The 12,356-nt window shown below is 42.2% G+C and overlaps 1 protein-coding gene across 1 annotated transcript in view; it reads right to left on the minus strand.

Annotated features, from left to right (window-relative positions):
• cdh13 (cadherin 13, H-cadherin (heart)) overlaps positions 1–12,356 on the minus strand; it is a 518,891-nt gene that overhangs the window by 170,996 nt on the left and 335,539 nt on the right. The window contains exon 7 of the mRNA XM_036954055.2: positions 2,720–2,898. Within this exon, the coding sequence (XP_036809950.1) occupies positions 2,720–2,898 (179 nt within the window). The remainder of the gene's footprint in view (positions 1–2,719; positions 2,899–12,356) is intronic.

A 12,356-nucleotide genomic window follows, 5' to 3' on the forward strand; every position in this document is an offset into this window, starting at 1 on the left:
CCCATTATTCAGGGCTATCAATCTGACAGACAGCTGGTATAACTCACACATTGTGCCTGTCAAATCAACCAATCACATCTGCCACTGGAAAGGCCATGTGTAGTACACCGGCTTAAAAATGCAAACATACCTTTACATCCACTGCAGCTTAAAGTTGATTCCTTTCTGAAGAACAAGTGAAAGCATTTGATGTTAACCAATTGATTTTGCCATGATTGAAATGTCTGAGCATGAGAGTGTTGTGTAGTTCTGGCCAGCGTCTGTGAGACTGTGTGTCCATCAGATTGACTACTGATAGACTACTGCTCTTAGGCTTGCAGAGACAGAGAGATCCGATCTCTAAAGTCTGTCTTTCCTGTCTGATGGGCTACATACAGTATATGCTACTTCACAGCCCCTAGGAAAATGGCCCCTTCTGTGTACGATATTAGCTGTCAAAAATATAGTCTGCCATTGATCCAAAAAGTGAGAGACAGAAAGAAAGGAGAGAGGAGCAGACAAAGTGGAGGGAAAAATAGATACGGAGGACATAGATGTGCATATCAAGACAGAATTTAACGCCTGGGTGAGAGTGGTGGAGGGAAAATCAACTTGATTTCAATGTGACAAAATAGATTTTCCAATTTTCTATGGACTGCTTTGCTTTGCCTCCCGTGGTACCATGGAATGTCCATCTAAATACACTTACAGCTCAACCTGAATTATGTCCAATGCATTTACAGGGTGGAGGAACAACGTTTTTCATCCAGCAAAAAAAAGTAGTTTGGTGTGCCAGACGGAGGGCGTGCGATACATACTTCTGAGTATCTGCTGAAGTAGCCAAGGTTTAAAGCTCTCCAGACACCTAGAAGATACAGATGTAGGATCTTTTGTGTTGCTGAGAATTTTCCTGCTCAGCAGGTAATGCAAACTTGCAGTGTATTCGATGTTTAAAAAGGCTTCTAAAGACAATGATTAGTTGATTTTTGGTGTGTTAGCTGGGGCTGGGGCAAAAGTGTGACACCAATCAGGCCACCGAGCACTGAAGTTGCCTATCCCTTGTTTACATAATTTTCATGCTCATTAAACCATTCAGTGACCACTCATGCCCTGTGGATGGGTGCATTGTCATGGGAGCCAAAATAATGGCTTTTTCTACATGACCCTAAGCATGATGGGATGTTAATTACTTAAGTATCTCAGGAACCACACCTGTGTGGAAGCACCTGCTTTCAATATACTTTGTATCCCTCATTTACTAAAGTGTTTCCATCATTTACTAGTGTTTCCATCATTTACTAAAGTGTTTCCATTATTTACTAGTGTTTCCATCATTTACTAAAGTGTTTCCATCATTTACTAAAGTGTTTCCATCATTTACTAGTGTTTCCATCATTTACTAAAGTGTTTCCATCATTTACTAAAGTGTTTCCATAATTTACTAAAGTGTTTCCATCATTTACTAGTGTTTCCATCATTTACTAGTGTTTCCATCATTTACTAAAGTGTTTCCATCATTTACTAGTGTTTCCATCATTTACTAAAGTGTTTCCATCATTTACTAAAGTGTTTCCATCATTTACTAGTGTTTCCATCATTTACTAAAGTGTTTTCCTCATTTACTAAAGTGTTTCCGTCATTTACTAAAGTGTTTCCATCATTTACTAAAGTGTTTCCTTCATTTACTAAAGTGTTTCCATCATTTACTAGTGTTTCCATCATTTACTAAAGTGTTTCCATCATTTACTAGTGTTTCCATCATTTACTAAAGTGTTTCCATCATTTACTAAAGTGTTTCCATCATTTACTAGTGTTTCCATCATTTAATAAAGTGTTTCCATCATTTACTAAAGTGTTTCCGTCATTTACTAAAGTGTTTCCATCATTTACTAAAGTGTTTCCATCATTTACTAAAGTGTTTCCATCATTTACTAAAGTGTTTCCATCATTTACTAAAGCGTTTCCATCATTTACTAAAGTTTTTCCATTATTTTGGCAGTTACCTGTATATGGGATTTTGTCTATTTTGTCTGTAACACAGACACAGGTATGAACTGTAAACATGCAATAAAGGGGTGATCACATTCAATACAACCCACTAATCATGCAATTTCTAACTCAACATAAATCAATAGCATCCTTCATGAGCACACAGACCAGGCGCTCAATGTTTGAATTACACACAGTACTAACACATTTATCAATTAATCATCTATGAGAGTTATAGCTCAGAGATCCACTCATTGCCATTTGATAGTGATTTCCCTGTTCCAGCTGAGAGGTTTCTGTTGGACTTGTTGGACACAGCCGATGCTGGTGGATAAGTGTGTATCACCTCAATTAAACCAAGCTCTAAGTGTCTGACAACAGCTAATATTCCTCTTCCACGAGCACAGTGAATCGATGTTCTGGCATTCGTCACCCCGCTGAAAAAGCAATCATGCCGTTGTCTCGCTCCGGTTAAGGAATGGGGCGATGCTGCCTCCGCTTGCTCATTAGAATGCACCACAGAAATCACCCCCCCGCCTTCCCTCACCCCCCTCATCTCCCCAGCACAGTGACCCCCTCCCCCGCCTCCTTCATTCACCTATCTACAGTCTCTTTACTGACAATAACAACAGTGATTTAAAACATCATGGTCGTGAGACAGTGAGGCAGTGAGGCAGTGAGACAGCAGCAGTGTTTTGAGGCCCCATTAGATCAGTCTGGAGAGGCTCCCAGCCCAGCCCAGCACACTCACCTCTCTGTCCAGCAGCGTGGGGGAGATCACAGTGACAATGTTTCCGCTCTCTGGGTTGATGTAGAACATGTTGGGCGAGGGTTTATCGGGCGACTGCCTCACGATGTTGTAACGCAGCACTGCGTTCTGCAACCTGGGGTCATCAGCATCCTCTGCTGTCATCGTCATCACCACAGTTCCTATGGAAACAGACACAAGTTCGTTAAAAGTTTACAGCACTATCTTGGGCACAACCTACAGATGTAGGATCTTAATTTGAGCCAGTTTTCTACATTAGGAAAATTATCTTGCAGCAACTGGAAATGTGAATTATTTTGTGGATTATATTTAATGGACATTTTTGAAGGGATTGATATTTCATAATGGAAAATCAAGTCTGAAATTTAAAAGTGGAAATTACAAACTTCAGAAACCTTTTTAAACCTCAGATATAATACATGTTTAAACTTTACTGCGTTGCAGGACAGTTCTCCTGCAACAGGGTGATCAAATTAAGATCCTACATCTGCATGATAAGCATTCCAGACCGATAAAGTCAGTCACTTTGTCAATCACATGAGTACATTGAGTTACCAAATCACATTGAGTTACCAAATCACAAGTATGATGAAAATATGAGCCTGTTCTACGCTGATCTAACAACAAGGACTGAGACAAAGGCTAAGAATAATGACGGGCATTAGTCAGAATCTCACTCTGCAACTCACATCCTTTACTAATGCATTTTCTCCCTAATGCTGGTCAGAACGATTCACCACATGTGATGTGGTAATGGAACAGGAACGGAGAGCCCCCCCTGCAGTCTAAGCTGAAATCCCAGTCAATCATTGACATCTCTTCTACGCTCCATCGTTATGTCTCAGTGATGAGCCTCACACTTCCACTCTAAAGGCAAGCGAATTTGTTAGCTGCTGGGACGGCAATCTCTCTCCCACCTCGTATTCTCTCACTACACACATCTCATATGAAAACAGCAAGACATCTCTGTGGAGCCTGGAAATTTAGATTGGACCACTGTAGAGTCATAGTACCAATAAAAAAGGTTTAGTCGTCATTCTTATCAGCCTATTACTATGACCTCTTCTATTACTTGTTATTTTAGATTTGACACTTTATTATTGATTATTGTACTGCAATGTTGAGAGAGCTAGCATACAATAATTTCACTACACGTTTGAACTGCTCTAAACTGTGTTTGTGACAAATAACATTTGATTTGTCCGCTCACCTTCACGTTTGATGATTCTTTGCTATGGAGTATTAGCCCGGAACTCAGTCAAATTAGCAACAAATAAGCCAAAAGTGCAAAAACTGCATCAGACTGCATCAAGTATGTTAAATAGTTGCTTTAGTGTAAATGGACATATGGTCAGTAGTATATAATGGAGGGCAGAGAGGCAGAGAGGTATGGGTTTGATCCCCTGGCAGGTGTTTGAAGTGTAAGCTGAACCATTTGTAGTGGGTATAGCAGTAATCCTTCTACAGGCTAATTACAGAGGCCCTGTGTGTCACAGAGCTCTCAGCAGACAGACAGATAGACAGACAATCTCTTTACCATTCCACACGCACGCATTCAGTAACTGGCTAACAGACACCCCACATCCACATACGCCACAGAGCTAAACACAGTGAGTAACTCACTCAAACATACACTCAAAACACACAAGCTGTCATCCATTGAACTCGTGACCATGGCTGACATATCCCTCCAGAATAATTAGTGTCTCTGTTTTAATTATAGGATCTGTCAGTTGGGACAGACAGAGTCGAGTACTGATGGGTGGTGCTCCGGCACAGTAATTTCACAGACCATCACACTACACAGTCCCTGGCTGATGCAGCCATCTCTACTGACTGGGCTAGAGAGGCCCATGGGTTACACAGCTCCCCATGCATGGGTTATTCTATCCACTGCTATTTCCAGTGGACCAGGATTATTCACTGTCTTCCCTATACTGTACATGTTACTTGGCTAGAAGCTCTAAAGTTGTGCACCAGACCAAGCCATGATTGCCAATACTGATAGAGAGTGAGTTTAAATGTCAAAGATCACTTCTACAATGCGGAGTTAATCAAGATACTGAGTGTTTTGTGAATATAAATATGCAAATGACACATAGACATCCTACTTCTAATCATTAATCGTGACTCTCTAAACAAAGATGAACATGTAAGCTGGAAACATTGTTTCTGTGCTCTCACCTTCTGCGTGTAGTGATAAAGATAGAGATAACTCGGGAAGTGAATCTGATAAATACATGCTCCTGTTAGGAAACTGTGAGAACTGTTAAGGCGTCCACATGATCATCATTTGCTATTGTAAAAACTCAGTTATTATGGCTTTACATCACCTGCCATCACATGGTTGGACAGTTACTTATCCAATAGAACTCAGAGAGTATATGTATTATATGTAGTGAGATAACCAATGGGCTCATCACTCATTTGAAAAAAAACATACACTAAAAACTTGGAAGTCAATTAATCAAATGATCAAATGATATATTATTGGAATATTTAAATAGCATGGGTGACTGAGAAAAACAAATTGGTACAAAAAATGGCAAACAATAATACAGGCACTATGGATGGGGATGTGAGCAGGCGGGTCTGGGCAGATGAGATGTAGTCATTGTTTGTACGTGTCTGTAAGTTACCGGTCGTATGTACATGTTTTTGGGGGAATGTAAAAAATATATATTTTTAAGAAACATTTCTGTGTTGAAAATGCCTAACCACTTGCTAAATCTAAACTCAGAAAAAAAAGAAACGTCCCTTTTTCAGGACCCTGTCTTTCAAAGATAATTCGTAAAAATCCAAATAACTTCACAGATCATTGTAAAGGGTTTAAACAGTTTTCCCCATGCTTGTTCAATGAACCATAAATAATTAATGAACATGCACCTGTGGAATGGTCGTTAAGACACTAACAGTTTACAGACAGAAGGCAATTAAGGTCACAGTTATGAAAACTTAGGACACTAAAGAGGCCTTTCTACTGACTCTGATATACACCAAAAGAAAGATGAACAGGTTCCCTGCTCATCTGCGTGAATGTGCCTTAGGCATGCTGCAAGGAGGCATGAGGACTGCAGATGTGGCCAGGGCAATAAATTGCAAAGTCCTTACTGTGAGACGCCTAAGACAGTGCTACAGGGATACAGGATGGACAGCTGATCGTCCTCGCAGTGGCAGACCACAAGTAACAACACCTGCACAGGATTGGTACATCCGAACATCACACCTGCGGGACAGGTACAGGATGGCAACAACAACTGCCCAAGTTACACCAGGAACGCACAATCCCTCCATCAGTGCTCAGACTGTCCACAATAGGCTGAGAGATGCTGGATTGAGGGCTGGTAGGCCTGCTGTAGCACAAACCCACCGTCGCTGGACCAGACAGGACTGACAATAAGTGCTCTTCACTGATGAGTCTCGGTTTTGTCTCACCAGGGGTGTTGGTCGGATTTGCGTTTATCGTCAAAGGAATGAGCGTCACACCGAGGCCTGTACTCTGGAGCGGGATCGATTTGGAGGTGGAGGGTCCGTCATGGCTAAGCAAGCTTAGCTATAAAAAAACTGATAAAAAAACCACATTGTAACACAGCGCCTCTCCTCTTTCTAAAGATCTAATTTAACTGTACTGTATATACGAATATGAATATGTATATGAATAGTGTTTAAATATTATTTTTGTTGTCTTTCCTAGATAAAACATATTTTATTTATTTTGAATTTTATGTAATATCTTATGTTGTTCTTGTCTATTACTGTTCTGTACTTTGTCATGTATTTGTACGTTTTATGTGGACCCCAGGAAGAGTAGCTAATGCATGTGCAGCATGGGGATCCTAATAAACTAAGCCAATATTACTGTAGAAGAGCTCCTGTGAGTTGTCTCCAAACCCTCTATACGTCACCTGGTTGCATGCCAAAGGTCAAATTACTGGGCTCCTGATGTGATTAACCCATACTGACCCCCATTGACCTTAGGCCTATCTGCTCAGACAGACTGAAAGGAATGACAGAGGTACCTACTATCAATATGCGCATGCAGGGAGATAGCAACCAGCTACTATCAGCACACACACACACACACACACACCCCTAAAAGCACTAAAGGGGTTCAATTTTGTCCAAAAATGTAATAATTTCTGATCCTTCTGAAATTATAGGAATTTGTCAATCAACTAGTCCTAAATAAACACGTACCACGATTTCATGTGTCAATAGGGAGCAATGGAATATAATCTCTATTTTGTATACTAGTGGTGCACAGCTAAGCTGAAAATGTGGTCTCAATAGTAAACTTTGTGAGAAAAAAAGCACCAAATTTGGCACAGAGGTGTATGTACCCTGACAATATACAGATATGAAGCCACCTAGATTTGGCCCCTGTGGGGTGTGGGAGCCATTACAATTAAAAAATAACACCAAAAAAAGAAAATACATAGTTTGCTTTCAGTCAATGTTTCTATACGAAGTGGAGTCTCATCTTTCAGATGCAACTGGAACTGAGTTGATAGATCATAGCAGTTTGAGGTCTGATGCCCTTAACAATGGCCCTCTTAGGTCGTACCGGTATATAAGATTCGCTAAATCGCCAATTTCTCAGCCTCTGACCATCACAGAAACACAACACTTTAAATGAATAACATAACAACGTTCAGAAAAAGTAGCTATGGATGAAATGTATCAAAATATCTGTTCATAATATGGAAAACTAAATATACAGTATATACACATTTTGAAACATCAAATGTGACTATAAATGTGTGAAAATGTTTACATATATGCTTATTTGGGGGAATTTAAACAATTTAGGTTGTGTAACAAAAGGTTAATAAAATAATAAGTGTTACTGCTTGACAGACTGAATCCCAAGATGGCGTAGCAGTCAGACGTCTTTGTCCTGTCGTGTCCCTTGTATATATATTTTTCGTCGCATATCCTTTAAAATATTTTGCTAAACATGAACATCTAAATACTCTCCTGCAACCCGCCTCACAAAATGTGGTGTGGATCTGCTTTTTTTCCCTAAAGTATTAGCTAGCCAGCTAACTACCAGCTATCAGTCAGCAAACCATTGCCAGCGGTCATCAGCTAACCTTCAGCTCGGAAAGCTCTCGTCAGTTCGAACAACGTGACTCTAACCAGAGCATAACAGACCTGTTATTTTTATCCCCAGATTCCTACCGCAAACCGAACATTTTCATCTGGATCTTCACAACTAGCTAACCGCAATCCCGGATGACTACTCCTGGCTAGTGTCTCGTCACCTGCCCGGTCTACTAACTGCTAGCCCTTGCTAACTGCTTGTTTGCTAACCCGGTCTGCTAACTGCTAGCCCCTGCTAACTGCTTGCTAACCCGGCCTGCTAACTGCTAGCTTGCCCCGGTCTACTAACTGCTAGCTGCCGGCCTGCTAACTGCTAGCTTACCTGCCCGGTCTGTAACTGCTAGCCCATGCTAACTGTTTGCTTGCTAACCCTGCCTGCTAACTGCTAGCTTGCCCCGGTCTACTAGCTGCTAGCTTGTTTAGCCCCGGCCTACTAACTGTTAGCTTGTTCGCCTGCTAACTGTCTGAATCGCCGTGTCCCCAGCCAGCCCAACCACTCACTGGACCCATTTGTTCACTTGGCTACGCATGCCTCTCTCTAATATCAATATGCCCTGTCCATTACTGTCCTGGTTAGTGATTACTGTCTTATTTCACTGTAGAGCCTCTAGCCCTGCTCAATATGCCTTAACCAACCATGTTGTTCCACCTCCTACATATGCGATGACATCACCTGGTTTAAACATCTATAGAGACTATATCTCTCTCTTCATTACTTAATGCCTAGGTTTACCTCCAATGTACTCACATCCTACCATACCTTTGTCTGTACACTATGCCTTGAATCTATGCTATCGTGCCCAGAAACCAGCTCCTTTTACTCTCTGTTCTGAACGTGCTAGACGGCCAGTTCGTATAATCTTTAGCCGTACCCTTATCCTACTTCTCCTCTGTTCCTCTGGTGTTGTGGAGGTTAATCAAGGTCCTGCAGTGCCTAGCTCCACTCCCACCCCCAGGTGCTCTCATTTGTTGACTTCTGTAAACGTAAAAGTCTTGGTTTCATGCATGTTAACATTAGAAGCCTACTCCCTAAGTTTGTTTTACTCACTGCTTTACACTGCTTTACTGCTTTTTACACTCTGCCAACCTAGATGTCTTAGCCATGTCTGAATCCTGGTTTAGGAAAACCACCTAAAACCCTGAAATGTCCATTGCTAACTATAACGTTCAACTACCAAAGGGGGCGGTGTTGCAATCTACTGCAAAGATAGATAGTAATACAGAACTCTGCAGGCTAAGTCTGTACCCAAACAATTTGAGCTTCTACTTATAAAAATGTACCTTTCCAGAAACAAGTCTCTCACTGTTGCCGCTTGCTATAGACCCCCCTCTGCCCCCAGCTGTGCGCTCGAAACCATATGTGAATTGATTGCCCCCCATCTATCTTCTGAGCTCGTGCTACTAGGTGACCTAAACTGGGACATGCATAACACCCCAGCCATCCTACAAAATAAGGTTGATGCCCTCAATCTCACACAAATGATCAATGAACCTACCAGGTACAACCCCAAATCAGTAAACACGGGCACCCTCATAGATATCATCCTAACTAATTCGCCCTCCAAATACACCTCTGCTGTTTTCAATCAAGATCTCAGCGATCACTGCCTCATTGCCTGCATCTGTAATGGGTCTGCGACCAAACGACCACCCCTCATCACTGTCAAACGCTCCCTGAAACACTTCTGCGAGCAGGCCTTTCTAATCGACCTGGCCGGGGTATCCTGGAATGACATTGACCTCATCCCTTCAGTAGATGATACCTGGCTCTTCTTTAAAAGTGCCTTCCTTACCATCTTAAATAAGCATGCCCCTCTCAAAAAAAGTTGAATTAGGAATAGATATAGTCCTTGGTTCACTCCAGATCTGTCTGCCCTTGACCAGCACAAAAGCAACCTATGGCGTTCTGCATTAGCATCGAATAGCCCCCGTGATATGCAACTTTTCAGGGAAGTTAGGAACAAATATACACAGGCAGTTAGAAAAGCTAAGGCAAGCTTTGTCAAACAGAAATTTGCATCCTGTAGTACTAACTCAAAAAAGTTCTGGGACACTGTAAAGTCCATGGAGAATAAGAGCACCTCCTCCCAGCTGCCCACTGCTCTGAGGCTAGGAAAAACTGTCACCACCGATAAATCCACTATAATTGAGAATTTCAATAAGCATTTCTCTGCGGCTGGCCATGCTTTCCACATGGCTACCCCTACCCCGGTCAACTGCCCGGCACCCTCCACAGCAACCCGCCAAAGCCCAAATCCTGATAGCTGATGTTCTGAAAGAGCTGCAAAATCTGGACCCCTACAAATGTTTTATTTTACCTTTATTTAACTAGGCAAGTCAGTTAAGAACAAATTCTTATTTTCAATGACGGCCTAGGAACAGTGGGATAACTGCCTGTTCAGGGGCAGCCTGTCAACTCTGGGATTTGAACTTGCAACCTTGGAAAGCTGCCGCGGTCATCCCCCTCTTCAAAGGGGGTGACACCCTAGACCCAAACTGCTACAGACCTATATCTATCCTACCCTGTTTTTCTAAGGTCTTTGAAAGCCAAGTTAACAAAACAGATTACTGACCATTTCGAATCCCACCATACCTTCTCCGCTATGCAATCTGGTTTCAGAGCTGGTCATGGGTGCACCTCAGCCACGCTCAAGGTTCTAAACGACATCATAACCGCCATCGATAAGAGACATTACTGTGCAGCCGTATTCATCGACCTGGCCAAGGCTTTCGACTCTGTCAATCACAACATTCTTATTGGCAGACTCGACAGCCTTGGTTTCTCAAATGATTGCCTCGCCTGGTTTACCAACTACTTCTCCAATAGAGTTCAGTGTGTCAAATCGGAGGGCCTGTTGTCCGGACCTCTGACAGTCTCTATGGGTGTGCCACAGTGTTCAATTCTCAGGCCGACTCTCTTTTCTGTATACATCAATGATGTTGTTCTTGCTGCTGGTGATTCTCTGATCCACCTCTACGCAGTCGACACCGTTCTGTATACTTCTGGCCCCTCCTTGAACACTGTGTTAACTAACCTCCAGACGAGCTTCAATGCCATACAACTCTCCTTCCGTGGCCTCCAACTGCTCTTAAACGCAAGTAAAACTAAATGCATGCTATTCAATCGATCACTGCCCGCACCTGCTCGCCCGTCCAGCATCACTACTCTGGACGGCTCTGACTTAGAATACGTGGACAACTACAAATACCTGGGTGTCTGGTTAGACTGTAAACTCTCCTCCCAGACTCACATTAAGCATCTCCAATCCAAAATGAAATCTAGAATCAGCTTCCTATATCGCAACAAACCAAACATACCCTCGTAAAACTGACCATCCTACCGATCCTCGACTTCGGTGATGTCATCTATAAAATAGCCTCCAACACTCTACTCAACAAACTGGATGCAGTCTATCACAGTGCTATCCGTTTTGTCACCAAAGCCCCATACACTACCCACCACTGTGACCTGTACGCTCTCGTTGGTTGGCCCTCGCTTCATACTCGTCGCCAAACCCACTGGCTACAGGTTATCTACAAGTCTCTGCTAGGTAAAGCCCCGCCTTATCTCAGCTCACTGGTCACCATAGCAGCACCCACTCGTAGCACGCGCTCCAGCAGGTATACCTCACTGGTCACCCCCAAAGCCAATTCCTCCTTTGGTCGTCTTTCCTTCCAGTTCTCTGCTGCCCATGACTGGAATGAATTGCAAAAATCTCTGAAGCTGGAGACTCACATCTCCCTCACTAGCTTTAAGCACCAGCTGTCAGAGCAGCTTACAGATCACTGCACCTGTACATAGCCCATCTGTAAACAGCCCATCTATCTACCTACCTCATCCCCATACTGGTATTTATTTATTTTGCTCTTCTGCCGATCTACCATTCCAGTGTTTAATTGCTATATTGTAATTACTTCGCCACCATGGCCTATTTATTTCCTTAACTTACCTCATTTGCACTCACTGTATATAGACTTTTTGTTTTCTTTTGTTCTAGTGTATTATTGACTGTATGTTTTGTTTATTCCATGTGTAACTCTGTGTTGTTGTATGTGTCGAATTGCTACGCTTTATCTTGGCCAGGTCGCAGTTGCAAATGAGAACTTGTTCTCAACTAGCCTACCTGGTTAAATAAAAGATGAAATAAAAAAATAAAAAAACAGACAGTGTCTTTGCAATCATTACCAATGACCCCTGTCGGTGCTTTTTTAGCTAAATATGTTTGCACTTTTAGGGATGATTGAGTAATGGAACTAGATATAAAGCAATAGATGATTGCCAGAACCTAATGATAAGCCAATTACACCTACTTTGATTTAGTGAGGAGTCATTAGCCACCATGCTTCTACATCTGCATTGCTTGCTGTTTTAGGCTGGGTTTCTGTCCAGCACTTTGTGACATCAGCTGATGTAAAAAGGGCTTTATAAATACATTTGATTGATTGATTGTCATCCCTCATAAAGCCCATGTTCTCGCCAGTGCCAAAGTTGAATCAATGTTAACTACATTTGATG

This window comes from Oncorhynchus mykiss, chromosome 2 (assembly GCF_057628025.1).
Source record: "Oncorhynchus mykiss isolate SJ-2025 chromosome 2, ASM5762802v1, whole genome shotgun sequence".
Classification (NCBI taxonomy): Eukaryota; Metazoa; Chordata; class Actinopteri; order Salmoniformes; family Salmonidae; genus Oncorhynchus; species Oncorhynchus mykiss.